This window comes from Ictidomys tridecemlineatus, chromosome 2 (assembly GCF_052094955.1).
Source record: "Ictidomys tridecemlineatus isolate mIctTri1 chromosome 2, mIctTri1.hap1, whole genome shotgun sequence".
NCBI classification, from domain to species: domain Eukaryota; kingdom Metazoa; phylum Chordata; class Mammalia; order Rodentia; family Sciuridae; genus Ictidomys; species Ictidomys tridecemlineatus.
Window position 1 is genome coordinate 24,260,166 of NC_135478.1, and position 15,238 is coordinate 24,275,403.

Here is a 15,238-nt window from a genome sequence, read left to right on the forward strand (position 1 = left end):
TGCTTGGTTCTTCTAAAAAGACTTGCCGGAAGAAATTGACTTCTTCGGAGGTGAGCTGGAAATATGAAGAGTATGTAGAGTCTCCAGATTGGGTGCCAGGACACGCGACAGAACAGAACAGACTAGGATGGGGAACAGGAATTAAGAGTCCCGAACTCCTCCTTCCAAAGAAAGGCCAAGGAAGGGACTCCAGGTGGTCCAGCCTTCTGTCTGGCAGCAGGCAGGGTGTAGGATTTTGAAGGAAGGGGCTTCTGGTTGAGGCCCAGTTTATGTGCAAGACTTTGGGAACCAGCCTGGATTTTGTCTCCAAAACTTGGAAAGGTAGAATGATTTCCCATCTGCCTTTGTGGGCGGGACTCCAGAAAGAACCGCTTCTTGATTGGTCTGGGTAGCCCACGGAGGCCCGGACTTTGTGAGAGGTAAGAACGGCCCCGCGCGGTACGTTTGGGGTCTGAGGTAAGAGTGGCTGGGGTGGGCGTGTCCTCAAGTTACGCTCCTTCTGGTTGGCTGAGATTGGGTGGGCGGAACCTTTGGAGGGCGGGCTGTGGGCGGTGTTGGGGCTTCCAAGACTGAGTGGAACTTGCGCTCCGAGGTGCAGAGGGTTTGATTCCAACTGCGCGCCGATTTCAAACTGCTCTGCGGGTCTCAGCGGCGTGAATTTGAGGCTGCAGGTAGTTCAGGACCACCTCACCGACCGGCCCGAGTCGGGTCCCGCGCTACAGGCCGCTTTGGTAACTTCAGGCAAGCCTCGGCCGAGGACGTGGTGGTGGTGCACGGACGGCGCACGGCCCTTGGCAAAGCGAGCCGCCGCGTCTTCAAGGTGAGGCCCCCGGGGGTTGGCCCCTGGGGTGAGACGCTGGGTCTCGGGTTCCGTCATATTTTCCTGGGGGCGGGGGCCGGAAGCAGTCGGCAGGTGAGCTGCAGTCGCTTTTTCTGCGTGAGGTATCACAAGCCAAGCTCACCGCAGCTTTACCTGCCTCTGCAGGACACCACCCAAGATGAGCTTCTGTCTGCCGTCTTGACCGCAGTTCTCCAGGACGTAAAGCTGAGGCCTGAGCAGTTGGGGGACATCTCGTTAGGGGAGTGCACCACCCAGGCCCTGCGCAGGGGCCTCCGGGTCTTCTCATCCCTCTAAAGTCCTGCTTCCATGCCTCTAGTCCCCTAGTTGTCACTGAAGGGAACTATGGAGTCCATTAACTTCAATATGATCTCCTGAGAGCCAGTCTACAACTATTTCAACCCTAAACACTTTAAACCTCCTCCACGTGCATTCATTCTACTTAATGAGTACTCTACTTAATGAGGAAAGTAGGTATCCCAAGTGCAGAAATTCTAGCACCTGAGGGTACCAGGAGGCTTGAGACCAGGGTTCTCTATGCACCCTAGATCCTGTCTATTCCAGGACAGAGATGAGGGAACGTCAAAAACATCAAGTTCAGCACTGATTTACAAATGGAGAGAGTGGGGGCTGTGCATTTGCAACAGAGTTAGAAATTGAACATGGGGCCTCAACCTGTGCTCCAATCCAGTTTCCCACTCCACCTCTTCCCTTGAAATGTAATAAAAGACAATACAGGACACTGTGTGCCTCACTTAGGATGGAACTATTTTTCTTCTGTAGTGACAGCAGGGCCTGGAGAGAGGATACTCAGGGAAGTGTACATTTTCAGAATCTCATTTCCTTTGCCTAAGGGCCAACGCTATTGGACTTCAAGGTTTGCATTGCTCTTTCCCTCATGTCTTCCATGTTATGTGGAAGGGCAAGTCACCTGCCCAGCCTGTGCTGATTTTGAAGAGTAGGGTGCATGGGCAAGTGAGCTTGGGACCTTCCGGCACAGGGGTCCATATATGATCTGAACAGGCTGTTGTGTGTCTGGCTCCCCCTGCTGCAGACCCTGAAATTCCAGAGCCTCAGAGGAGCCTGCCAAGGGCTAACAATTCTGAAGAACGATCTGAAATGTCCTCTCTTTAATACAACTGTTGACTCTAGATAAAGGCATTTTCCCCTGAATAGGAAATGTGCTTCAGCCTGGAAGTGGAGCCATCATGGCCCAGATTGCCCAGTTTCTGAGGTAATCTTTTCTACTTCTAGCTCTGTGTTGGTCATTGTAATTCTTGAGTGGGTCCTGGCTCGAGGGGACTTGGCCTGTGGCAAGTGGAGATGAGGTTGGACACCAGATGTCAAAAGATGTCAGGGCAACCAGAGTGCTTGGGATCCTAATCCTAGTCTTTGGACCCAACATTTCCCCTACATTGGGGAGGGGGGTGTTTCTTTGCTGAGAGCCAAGACACTTCACTTCTGGGAGTGGAGCAAAGGTTCTCTGTGGACTAATTATAGCCAAAATTGACTTTTGCTTTAAATTAGACTCTATCTTCCTTTGACAGGTAAATGACCACATGAACACCCTGAATGGTGACATTGCTTCTTTTGCTAGTTGAGCAAGCTGGGAACTCCAGATCTATCTCATCAGCAGAGTCTGGGAGATGGGGAGGACTCTGGGTCAGGGGAACCCAAGAGAAGCCCTGATCGTCTCTTTCTGGAGAGTGAATAGAATATGAAAAACTATGTGGTTACTAGGAAGGGTAGGGATGGACGCTGGCCTCATATTTGAGATATGGCTTTTGCTCTGGTGGCCTGTCCCAAGAACAAGTCCACTGCTCTGTTCTCTGGGGGAAACAGAGATAGGTAGTTGTCACTGTTGAATCTTCAGAGGGAGAAAAAGATCCTCATGGCCCAAATGGACTTCTCTGCCTTGGATTGGATTGAGGAGAAACATAGGATGGAAGGTCATATGCTTGTGTTGGTCCTGAGGAGCATGCACCTGTAGAGACAGCATATGGATCTGACCTGATATGGGTGCAGGGCTACTAGATTGTTCCCCAGATTTTTGTGACCTTTGATGGGAGCAGTCACATGGCCCAGGAGCACAGACTTGCTTTCCATGAGAGCCTGGCAGTACAGGGGTTTGACTGTGCCTTTCATTTTGTGTTTCAGTGGCATCCCAGAGACTGTGCCTCTGTCCACCATCAACAGATAGTGCTCATCAGGGCTGTAGGCAGTGGCCAACATAGCTGATAAGTTGGGACTGGGTGGTGCCCTTGACCAGGCCTGGGCTTTCTGCCCCTGACCACTAGGGACAGTGATATTGCTATCTCCTGGACCATCAGTAAGCATTTCTGAGAGGACTCTGAGCACAGAAAAAATTCAGGAGCTTCCCTCGCCACTGCTCCAAGCTCTTCAGGACACTCCTGTGTCCTGTTTCTGGGGCTGAGTGGCACCTAGAAAGCAGGTGGGACAGGGGCTCTGCTGCTCCTAAGACAGACCTTGGTCAAGGATGGCTATGAAATGCTTTTGTTGCAGGTGGTATCAGAAATGGGTTTTATGACATTGGCTAGGCCTGTGGGTAAGAATTTATTTCTGCCAGAGCTCCTTAACCAATGGTGACAATCAAACTAATTTCCCTCTGCTCAGTTCTTTGAGGCCATGATTTGAGGACCATTCCCTGGTTCCTTTAGGCAGCTAAAGGTGTGGATCCCTCTAGATGCGGCCTAGGAATGGCCCCTAATTCTGTCTGCTCAGCAAAAGCTCCCATCTAGCACTTGCAGATAAAGTAAAGTGGCCTGTAAGCATTCTGTCTTGGAAATCTGTCAGGCTAGAAAGTGGACAGCAGGTTGGAAAAATATAGCACTTGGACTCTGAGATAATTTGCAGTTTCAGTTCCCTTATGCCAGGGATAGTTTTCCATATATTACTTTTTGCTTTCCTAGGGTGTTTGTCCCCTTATTCCTACCTTGGTACACAGGTAGAAATATCTGCCAGCTTCTGAGGGACATGTTCAGATCTTGGTGATTTCCCACTGTCACCTTTACCCATATCATGGCTCTGTCTTTGCTTGCAACAAATGGCAGTGTCTGCAGATTTGGGCAGAGATGCTGGGGCTATTCAGGCAGGGTGAGGGAGGCTGTGGCAGCCTTGGAGGGGACAAGCCTTAGTTATTGCATGCTTCTGTTTGCCTTTTAGATCCTCTATAGAATGTTTATTGATAGGAAGCATCACTGGTCTCAGGCCAGATCCTAGATGACCTTCACTTGTTTAGCCTGACCTATGTCTTAGTTGTTAGATAGCCAAAGACCACCGAGATCCGGGCAAGGGCCAAACCCAGACTGCCCCTTGATGTCTCTGGTTTCCTGTCTTACTGGGGAAGTGTAGGTGTGGGTAATTTGAAGCATTAGTCTTCATGAGTTTCTTATGGGCATCTGATTCCCCAGCAGCTTAAGCACTGTGTTGCTGGGGTACCAAGGTTTGGGGCTGGGAGGATTCCCACATCACAACTCAACCACCTGTACTAAACTCTGTGGACTGTTTCCTGGCACTTTCTAATAGGGAATGAGCTCTGGTGCAAGACTGCCTAAATCGGGATTCAGGCTGGGTTCCATCCACTCATGACCTCAGTGTACTCCTCTATTAAAGGGGATCTGTAGCTCAGCTGTGTATTGATTCATAACAGGATTAAATGGATTCTTTAACAAACTAAAACCAGCAGGTGTTTATCATGTGACTGATGCTTTTTGAAATGCCCTCTTGAGTTTAGCCTAGTGCTTTGACACTGGATCGAGATCACCTGTTATCTTTTTTGAGGCCTTTGCCTCCCTTCTCCTCTCAGAGAAACCTCTCTACCCTGGCCATCTCCCCATCTCCCCAGCCTGTTACACCTCCCTGCCTGTACAGCTCAGGTTGTCTTTCAATGTGAGCTTTGTACAGACTTGTCTTTTCTCCTCTACATTTGTGGGCCCTGAGGACAGGGCCTGGGCTTACTGGATGTGTTTCCTGTACTGTGGGGGATACTAGAATGCTTTTCTCAGGAGCTGCCAATTGACTGGTTCAAAAGTACAGAGGCGCCTGTCCCTGGGAATACTTTGCTCTGTCCTGGGGTAAAGGTAGAAATAGGGCTCAGCAACACCCCAGCTCTGTTTTGCTGGCAAGTGGCTCCCAGACAGTGCACTGCACTTCCTGAGGGTTCCCTGGCTCTTCCCACATCTTGCCAAGTGTCCAGCCATTGCTACTGGAACCCTAGCTGGTTTGACTCACCTCAGTTTCCTCCTCCTAGGGTGGAGTTTATGTCAATGGGTTGGAATTTGAACCCTGGAAACATTGCTTCCTATGTGAGGGAGAACAAGAAGGCCAGAGACTGTCTGATCCCCTGGGGTGAGTGCCCATCCTCAGCTCCTCCTCATCTCTAGCAATGCCAACCCTCTTCCTCTCTCCTTTGGATGATATTGAGCATGGAACTCAATGCTGCTATGATTTCCTGTCCCTGAGGCCCTTGAGTCTTCTGTTTCCACATATAGCCCATTTTATCATACCCCCTCCGAGTGCTTAATCACAAGTAGGACAATGACAGCCATCTCCTGAAACCATGGGATCCTAGAATGTTGACTGCGGGGAGCTTCTGATCCCTGAACATGCTGGTGAGGGACCTTGGGGCCTGTCACATGCAACCTGTGATGTGTGCTGCATCAGTCCAGCACCTTGGTCAGCAGCCAGTGCCACTGAGCTGGGGCCATCTGCAGGGCCTGTGGGCAGGGAGGCCTGGTTCCCATGGATGTACGAGGAGGTTGAGGTTTGTATTGTGTCTTGGAATTGATCACATATAGTACCTCCAAGGGCAACCTGGAGACCTTAGTAGAAGCTGGCCATAGGGAGCCCCAACAAACCCCTTGAATCTCTTCTTCAGCTGAAGCAACTCACCAGGGAACACGCTCTCTTCTGCTCTGCCCTGCATGCAGCCTACCCTCCCTCTTGGAAGAGAGTCTGGCCAGCAGGGTGACTCCCTATCTATTCCATGCCCATGCTGGGGAAAAGAGTGCCACCTCTAGAATACTTACTATTGTCTCTGTGGCATGGACCAGCCCTCCCCACCTTTAGTCCCATGGGCCTAGTATAAAAACAGTGTTACAGCCTGGCCTTGGCCCCCAAACCATCTCCAATTAGTGTGCTGTTTGTGTCCTAGGATAACCTCGGAGAACGTGGCTGAGTGGTTTGGTGTTTCAAGGGAGAAACAAGACACTTTTGCCGTGGCCTTCCAGCAGAAGTGAGTGTTGCTGGGGTGGGACCTTGAAAGAGCTAGAAGGTGAGACTGTGAGGCCATGCTGAGTGTTCTGAGATGGACTTGTCCCAAGGGTACAGCTGTGAATGAGGGTTTTGCAAGCCTCATACCTCCTAGGTGGGAACAGAAAGGGCACAGTACCATTCTGAACTGGTGGCCGTTCACTGTCCCAGACTGAGTGCCTTCTCCCTACCTAAGCCTCAGTTCCACCTCTGTTCTTTGAAACGTAAGGAGGGCCATGACTCCAACCTGACTCTGGCTTAGGGACTGGACATGGTATCCAGAGGCTTCCTGGAGGCTTGGAGTGTGAGGACAGTGATTCTGTGGACTAGACACACGAGCTTCTGGAGTAGGCCTGGGTTTGAACTGATGTCACAAAAATGTCAGGCTTAGCCTCTGGGCAACAGCAAGCTAGATCAGCCAGTATTGACCATAGAGGGAAGGGACAGAAAAGATGGAGTTGTGCCTGGTCCAGGTGGGTTTCTCCAAGAGAGGGACTGTTAGCCTCTTGGGTCAGGTTGCCTTGTGGGCTTTGCTGGAAGCTCTGGGTTCCTACTATTGAAATGCCCCTAGGTGGTATAGTTTGCATAGGGCTGCAAGGGTAACCCTAAAGTACCTCAGGGTTCAACTGTTTGAATTGGAAAAGACATCACAGAAATTAGGATGTGTCACTTTAGATTTGTGGAATCAGGAAAGGGTGAAATTCAGATGTTGGGGTCACTCTGGAAAGCTAGCAGAAGCCATCACAAATTTCCTGGGGCTCCAGCCTCAGACTAGCAGAGGCAACTGACAGGCTGAGTCTTGGGCAAAGGGCTCTAAGAAGCAAAATCACCTGCAAGCTCCCTTCTCCCAAGTTTGGAATCAGCCAGGATGTGGACACCCTGGGTTAATAGCAAAGGAGGCTCTGGATGGCCACAGCAAGGCTCTCTCCCCACAGGACAGGGTTGTCCTCAGGACCTCTAGACAGTCTCTCCACTGTCCCCTAGGACCAGACATGTCTCTGGATTTAGCAGGCTGAGGTTGCATGTCTGCCACAATGGGCTAGAGTGAGGACAGGAGGAAGGGAGCTCCAGGAGAGCCTGGCTGCCTGCTGCTGGCAGGGCAACAAGAGCCCAGAGCAAGGGCTGTTTCCACGCTGAGATTGTGCCTGTGACCACCACCATCCACGATGACAAGGGCATCAAGAGGAACATCACTGTGTCCCAGGATGAGGGAATCCGCCCCAACACCACCATGGAGGGCCTGGCCAAACTGAAGCCTGCTTTCAAGGATAGCGGCTCCACCAGGGACTGCTACTAGGCTGGCTGTTCTGCTCTGGAGTCTGGGGCAGACCAGGTCCTTTGGCAACCCCTGATGGCAGCCTGGGTTGATAGCAAAGAAGACTCTGGATGGCCCCAGACATCCTCCCCTCCCTCGGGCAGCATTTCCTGAGGACCTCTAGCCAGTCCCTCAGATGTCCCGTAGGACCAGACATGTCCCCAGATTTAGTAGGCTAAAGTTGCATATCTGCCACAGTGGGCTGGTTCTCCTCTGCTCTGATCCCTCCTCATCCCAACTCTTTCTCCCTAGGAAACTCTAGTCAGGTGAGCGATGGCGCAGCTGCCATCCTCTTGGCCCAGAGGTCCAAGGCAGAAGAGTTGGGCCTCCCCATCCTCGGAGTCCTGAGGCCCTATGCAGGTTGGAGTCCCCTCTGATGTCATGGACATTGGACCTACATATGCCATTCCTACAGCCTTGGAGAAGTGGCTCCTTCAGACCCTAGACGTGGGTCCCCTCATGCCCTGCTGCTGGGGGTGAGTACTGGGGATAGAACTGCAAGTGCTGCAGAGTGAAGTTGGGGTGGGCTGGCATTCCATACCCAAGGCCTTTGTGACCTGTAGCTGAGACCCACTCACCTGTCTGATGTGACAGCACACTAGGCAATTGTGGGCCTGTGCATGGGTGGAGGTCTGAGAAGACCTGGATGCCTGCTCATGGGCATCATTTAGTAGGCTAAAGTTGCATGTCTGCCATAGTGGGCTGGTTCTCCTCTGCTCTGATCCTCCTCACCCCAACTCTTTCTCCCTAGGAAACTCTAGCCAGGTGAGTGATGGGGCAGCTGCTGCCTTACTGGCCTGGAGGATGCCTGCCCAGGTCTGAACCTCACCTCCAGGGCTGACAATGAATGATGTGGACATCTTTGAGATTAGTGAGGCCAGGTGAATCTTAGTCTTCCCATTGCCTGGTCCCTGGGCACCTAGTGGGAGCCAATGGACAAGCCATGCAGAGGAGGGGGTCAGCATGTCCAGGTGGTTTACTGTGTGGAAAATCTAGGAATTCCCCCCCGAGAAGGTGAACCCTCTGGGAGGAGCAGTGGCCCCAGGCCACCCCCTGGGCTGCACTGGGGCATGACAGGAAATCAGCTGCTGAATGAGTTAAAGTGCTGTGGGAAGAGGTAAGGCGGTTCCCCTTGGGGTGTCATGGGGGATGCTGAGCTGGGGCTTCAAAGGGTGGTAGCTTGGGGAGGTCAATATGTACTTTGAACTGGGCATATAGGGAATGATCTCTATTGTCCCTGAGGGTCAGCCTTGAAAGGGCTTCTGGCCTACAGAGTGCAGCTGCCACTGTGATGCCAAGGTGCATAGTCGGGGGACTGAATATCCAAGATCTGGTCTTCTGGTTTTTTGTATCCTCTGGACAGGGGGTTGGGCCTCTTCCCAGAGTGCCTGTGCCCAGCCAACATAGTTCCCTTTCCCAGGGCGTATGGAGTGGTATCCATGTGCACTGGCACTGGGATGGGAGCTGCTGCTGTCTTTGAATACCCTGTGAACTGAGTCCCTGGCTCAAGGCTACCCAGACGGCCCTACTCTGGCAGCCAGAGAGTGGCTCTTGGGAAGCGAATCCACGTGGGACATTCAGCCACTGGTGAAGGCACTTTAAATAATTTGGAAACTGTGAACATGGATGACACAGTACAGGAGGGGGCAGGGTGTTGGGCCTTACCACAAGGCCTCCATGTAAATCCTAGGAAACTGTGGCCTCATGAATGAGGAGGGGACAATGGTATAATCAATCGTGTGTTATCTTATCTTGGTGGGTTGTGTTTTCCCTGGGGGACTTCTGTGCTCTCCATCTGAGTCTGAACTGCTATGATCTCCACATTGGTGTGACCTCTTTTGTGTCAGGCACTACATTGTAAGTCCCCAAAGCTAAGGCAAGACCTTTGCCTCAGAGTGGGCGGGGCTCCTCCATCCCAAGAGCTGTTTAGAAATCCTCAGTCCATGTCCCTGCCCCACAAACCTGTTCATCAACCTGTGCCATCTCGTTCCTTAAGCTAAGTCTGGGGCTAAGGGGTGGGGTGAGCCTCAGAGCTGGTGAGTTTCCATGAATGTCTCATCGTAAGAGCCTTGGCCCCGGAGCCGCAGGGCACAGGACTTCTCTCCCAGCATGCCTTCGACCACCATCGTGGATTCATACAGCTCATTGCTCCTGTGGAAGAGGAGGGGCTGAGATATGCAGGGCCTCCCAGCCCTGTGGATAGTGCCAGAAGGTGGGGAGGAGCTGTACCTGGGAGTGAAGAACACCTCAAGTGTGATGGAGGTTGGGGGCGCATTGGTGGGTCGTGCCTCCAGCAACCCACTGCTTGGGGAGACAACAAAGTCTTTAGCCTCCTTGGTGGCACTCTGATGACCTGCATCAAGGGGAAGGGAAGACACACATGGGCACAGGCAGCTCCGTGTTTTGTCCTGGAAGCCTTTACTTGTCTCAGGTCAGCCCATCCTCTCAAGATTCACCTCTGGTCTTGCCAATGCCCCAGGACAGGGAAACCTGGGGTCACAGGTTTAGAGGACTGTCTGTCTCTAGAAATTCCAAGTGATATGAGCCCAGAAATGCCAGTCTAAAGGGACAGGACACAGATAGTGGGAGGGATAGGTTTTACCCAGCTCCACCTGGGAACAGTGAGCAGGTGTGAGGCCCAACATACCCATCAGCACAGCCCAGTAGCTCCGGCAGCTGCTGAGGTTCATCAGGTAGATCTCCCGGGATGTCTGCTGGTTCACAAAGCAGGTTCCAAAGTCCACCCAGCTGCTGGACAGCTGCAGCTCAGGCACAGTCACAATGGCCCGCAGGGGCACAACCTGGGGAACAGATTTTGACTTGATGGGAATGGAGTGACCTTGCCCATTATAGTGGGGTCTGAGCCAGGGTCACTGGATCACATGGAACCCTGATGCCCCATGAGCACCAACGCTTCTGAGCAGAGCAGTGATAGCAGCACAGTGGGCAGCAGGGGGCTGGCACTGTCATCATAAGCCAGGAGTTGCTGGTGAGATTCTGCACAGCGACAGGCCAGAACAGTGCCCTCTGCTGTCCTTTCCATTGGTGCCAGCCTTGCTCCCATGGAGGTCAGCCTCTTTCCTTCACTCTTCCTCCCTCCCCAGTCTTCAGTCTCAGATCCTGGGCCATCCTGCCTCAGCCCTGACCTTCAGGTTCTCCACCCCTGCCCTGCCTGCCAGGGCACCTTAGCAACCCCTGCTGCACTGTCAGCCCCAGCAAGCCACTTCGCTCTGGGCAGCAGTGCTCCAGCTCCCCTGCTTTGCCTCTGTTCCTTCTTATACCTGACCCACAGCCCCAGTTCAGCTCCCTGCTCCCCTCTGTTCCACATCATGGCCCATGACCTTCTGGCCAGTGGAGCCCCATGGAGCCTGAGCGTCATCCTTCACAACTGCCTCAGGTGCTCATGTCCCACCCACTTGTCCATTTTCTTGACCTGTATGGTTTCCTTTCACAGGCTTCACCTGTCACCTCTTCCAGGGAGCCTTCCCTCATTTCCCATCCTCCAGCCCCTCACCTGACTCAGCTCCTGAAACAGGTGAGGATGAGGACTCTCCTTGCACAGGGCCTCTTCCAGGCAGACTGTGTCCTCAGGACAGGGGCCAGGACTCCTCATATGAAGGCCCTGCCTGGTGATATCTTCCTCACTCTAGGGAATAGCTCTCAGCTAGTCTTACTCTCCCCCCGTCTCAAGGAGCCCTCCTGGGACTAGCCTGTGTGGTCTGATTGGTGAACTCCAGGAGCAGATCCTGAGTAAACACCATCTCTTTCTCTCCACTTGTGCTCTGCTGGATATCCACTCCAGGTAGCATCTGGTCGGTCGGGAGCTTCTGGTAGGAGAGCAGCTCCAGGGAGAGTGAGAAGGACACATCCACCTGTATGGACATGGACAGGCACTGGCTCCCCCAAGCCTCTGAAGGCCCAACAACGTCCCTGCAGCCTACAGGGCCCAGACTGACCCAGGCTTCCCAACAAACAGCTTCACAGCACCCCTCCCTGGCACATCTATTCCCTGTACCAGTGCTGTGCCCAGCACCCTGTTGGTGCCCTCCACAGTCAGAGGCTAGAGTAGAAGGACAATAAGCAAACTGCCCTTGATCAGAGCTGGGTTCTGGCCATCTGTAGACCAAGGAAGGACTTTGCCTTTATCCTGAGGATAGTGAGGGGCATGTAATGGGTTTGAAGCAGGGGTGTGTCCAAGTCAGCTTTGCCTTCCACAAGGTCACTCTGGCTGCTAGTGGGAGGTGGGCTGCAGGAACATAAGTGGCTGAGGACAGCAGTCAGGTGGCTGAGACCGAACTTGGGCCAACAGGATGGGGCTTGGACTCCTGGCTCCCAGATAGTTCCATGTGCTAGCTCATAAGCATTGACTGAGGCATTTGTTACACATAGATTCTTGGGTCTTAGCTGAGATCGTGACATCTCTGAAAGTAGAGCCTGAGAGCTTGTATGTTTAACAAGATTTCTAAAGGCCATTGATGTACTGCTAGGCTTGGAAATAATTGTTATAGAACAACACATGCATGTAGAGGTGTGGACAAGTGAGAAGCACCGAGAGTTAGGGGCATCCAAGGGGCTTGGCAGTTGGTTTGAGGAGGAGGAGACAGAGCTCTGATCTAGGCACTAGGGGGCAGGTAGTATTTGCTGAGATGAGAAGGCACATGTTTGGAGCAGGACAGGGTCTGGAGGGTTATGAGGAATTCAGTTTTACAGTCTGAGTTTGGGTCTAAAACTGAGAGGAGAGTTCTGGTCCGGAGCCAGATGCCCGAGCATTATCTACACACAGAGGGTGAAGGGCAGTGCCACCATGTGATGTCTTTTCCCTGGGAGCCATGGGGCCTCCTCCAAGCTGCCCGAGGGTTTAAAATACCTAAACCCAGAGTCTCTTGGGGGAACCCCAGCAAAAGGGACCTCTAGCTGTGCTCTGGTCTCCCCTTCTCCCCTCCATGTAGCCCCAGAAGGAGGAACCAAGGCAAAATGATATAGGAGCTTACCCACCATTTTGCAGATCTGTGTCTGGCTCCTCTACCTCTGGGAGAAGGTTCTTGGGGGGCACAAACCCTTGAGTGAGGGCATATGAGAAGGGAGTCTGAGTGTGAAGGGGAGGAGGAACGCATGGGCCCCCACCAGGCAGTGGGGGAGGCCTGGGTGAGACTGTAGAACTTGTGTGGCCGGTACACTCTGACCAGTCCCTCCACACATGTGAAAGCCCCCTCTGCAGAGTGTGTGTGCCTGGGATGGTGTGCAGGTGCTGTCTGGGCAGTGTGAGCATGTACAGAGAGACCAGAGCCACGCACTCCTCTACTGACCAGCATGTTCTCCTGTGGCCGGAGCTCCATCTGCTTGCTCCCTGCAGCTGTCTCCTCAGACTCGTGCTCCTGGCCAGAGCCAGCTCTGTGGTCCCAAGGAGCCTGGCCTTGAGAAACAAAGAAGGGCCTGGAGACCAGAAGCCAGAAGTACTGTGGTATTTCTGTAGTGTTGATCAGCTTCAGGTGGCGGGTGGTCAGCAGCTCACTCAGCACCTGGGTGGCCACAGAAGAGGGGAGCTGGGGTTCATCTCACCCTCTCAGTCCTGTGGCTCTGGGGAGGGGATTCAGGACAGAAGGCCTGTGCCCCAGCAGGGCCCCTAGGTACCTTGGAGGTTCAGGTCAATTGGCAGGGCCAGGGGCGGGGAAGCAGCACTTACTGCAGAGCAGGGCTGCTCGGGGATGAGGTCGCTGGCCTGGCACCAGAACTCCAAGTTGCCGCTGCTGTCCAGCTCCACGCTTAGTCTGCCCAGCGATAGACACTGCTGGGGCAGCCAGGCATCTGGGGCCTCCTGGCTGTCCCCTCTGCTCACTTGGTCTCTAGCCAGCCTTTCTCTGGGCTTCCCTGCTGGATTCTCCTCCCCTCAGCCCCCAGCAGGAGGTGGGTCAGCCTGGTGGAAGCTTTCTCATGGAGTGTTCTACTCTAGGAGCCCAAGAATTAGTTTTGTCCTTTGACTCCAATAACCCTGACTGGCCTCACCAGAGATGGTGAAGGTGTCCCCATAGGGGGATGGAGAGGGGACCACCCAGCACTCACTGCGCACGCCTCACGTGCCCATGCAGGTCCAGTCTCAGGGGTTCCACAGCAAAGTGCTGCAGTCGACGCCTCCTCCCGGGAATCTCTCTTTCTACCTACAGAGCCCAATCAACCGTTGATCACCCTGGTGGTCCCTGGACTGAACAGCACTGTGCCACCCAGGAGAGAGGCAGTGTCTATGGTCCCCACCCCAGGACGTTCACCTCATTGTCCAAGCTCATGAAACCCAGGGCGTAGCCAGTACACTCCACCTTCTGCTGGATGTCGGAGCTGAGCACCGGAGGTGTGAAGGAGATGTAGATGGTGCTACTTCCCCCAGCAGGGACCACCTGGCATGGACACAGCAGCCTCAGCACTGCCCTGTGCCTGCTGGGAGGCCAGGGCAGACCCCCAGAGACAGGTCCACCTGGACTCACCACCTGCTGGGGTCTGATACAGTAGGGGAGGTCGGAGGGCACCCCCTCATGCTCCTGCAGGACAACTGAGATGATCTGTGCTGCAGCCCTGTTGCTGGCATTGGAGTAGGCCTCTACCTGTCACCAAGAGTAGCTGAAGCTTATACAGGCTCAGCAGGCCCCTGGGCTGTATCTCAGCAACCCTGAGTGGCCAGCTCCCCTGCCCCCACAGCCCTGCTCACTGGAAAAGCAGCTGCATGGCTGGACTCGGACATGCTGGAGGGGCTTGGGGACCAGGGTAAGCTGCTGCTCTCGGGGGTCTCAGGGTACACAATCTCATTTCCAGCTTGATCCCGCAGTGGGAATGGTGGTCCATAAAACACTAGCAGGTCCACCAGCTTATCCTCCTTATCTTCTGGAACATAGGTGACCCAGTCTAGGCGAATGTCTAGGGCACACATAGGGAGAGGGCAAGGAATAAGGGAGGCGCCGATGGTCTCCTTGGGGCCTCCACCTTTCTGTTCTCCCATGCCCATGGTGGAGGGGGCCTCACTGTCTTTCTAATGCCACCTTCAGGCAATTCTTGTTTTAAAAAAAATAGCCTTTACAGACTTATGCCATCTGGTCCAATCATCTGAAGCCTTCACGACCACACTTCCAGCTCCACCTGTATGACACTCCGCTCTCACCACGGCTTCCTCTCTCTCTGGCCTGTTTGCTGTCAGGATGGGCCCTCCAACCCCCGTGTCCTCTACCTTCTCTCCCTCCCCGACTCTCAGCCTATGTTTGCTGTTACTTCCTTCCCCGGCCAGGTTAGTCTCTGGGGGCCTCCATTCAGCCTCTGCCTTGCTGGCAACCTCATGTCTTCCTTTGCTCCCCCATCCTCCCACTCACCTAGCCCAGCCCTCAATGAACTGCACTGCACCGTTCTCTTGGGCACGATGGAGAAAGTCTCTAAGCTAAAGAGATTGCCACTTGTGTAGATTTGTCCCCAACCTAAACTGGGTCCCCACATTGCCTTCCTTCCCAACCATGACAATATCAAGATGTCCCTAACACTTCCATCTGCATCCCTGATGCCCTACCTCATCTCCCAGAAGTTCCCTGAAGACCTGTTCCCACATTACGTGTCTATCTGCCTCTGTCCCATCCTCCCCTCTTCCTGCCTTCAGCCCTACCCCTGACCCCCTTTCTTAGGGGCCTGCCATGTCCAGTACCCCCTCTCCTCTGTATAACCAAACTCATCGGCACTGAGCCACATCCCCAGCCCTATTTTGTATTTTATTTAGATACAGGGTCTCACTGAGTTGCTTAGCACCTTGCTCTTGCTGAGGCTGGGTTTGCACTCACGATCCTCCT

General features: G+C 53.5%; 1 protein-coding gene and 1 non-coding gene across 5 annotated transcripts in view; one reads left to right on the plus strand and one right to left on the minus strand.

The window, feature by feature from the left end:
• Positions 1 to 547: 547 nt before the first annotated feature.
• On the plus strand, positions 548 to 9,013 carry LOC101971749 (uncharacterized). The gene is made up of 4 exons (XR_005735855.2): positions 548 to 820; positions 5,109 to 5,206; positions 6,012 to 6,092; positions 7,677 to 9,013. It is a non-coding gene; the product is annotated as an uncharacterized LOC101971749 (transcript).
• The window catches only part of Dlec1 (DLEC1 cilia and flagella associated protein), a 49,503-nt gene continuing 43,271 nt past the window's right edge, over positions 9,007 to 15,238 (minus strand). Inside the window, exons 28-37 of one of the 4 annotated variants that reach the window (XM_013361243.4) lie at positions 14,122 to 14,327; positions 13,901 to 14,017; positions 13,688 to 13,813; positions 13,485 to 13,579; positions 13,108 to 13,192; positions 12,731 to 12,943; positions 11,135 to 11,296; positions 10,072 to 10,225; positions 9,654 to 9,777; positions 9,007 to 9,575 (exon numbers count right to left, since the gene is read on the minus strand). In XM_013361243.4, coding sequence (XP_013216697.1) covers positions 9,452 to 9,575; positions 9,654 to 9,777; positions 10,072 to 10,225; positions 11,135 to 11,296; positions 12,731 to 12,943; positions 13,108 to 13,192; positions 13,485 to 13,579; positions 13,688 to 13,813; positions 13,901 to 14,017; positions 14,122 to 14,327 — 1,406 coding nt within the window. In that variant the 3' untranslated portion in view covers positions 9,007 to 9,451. Of the gene's footprint in view, positions 9,576 to 9,653; positions 9,778 to 10,071; positions 10,226 to 11,134; positions 11,297 to 12,730; positions 12,944 to 13,107; positions 13,193 to 13,484; positions 13,580 to 13,687; positions 13,814 to 13,900; positions 14,018 to 14,121; positions 14,328 to 15,238 lie in introns of those variants that run through there. The other 3 variants (XM_040290015.2, XM_040290013.2, XM_078038137.1) reach the window with 3 other exon arrangements.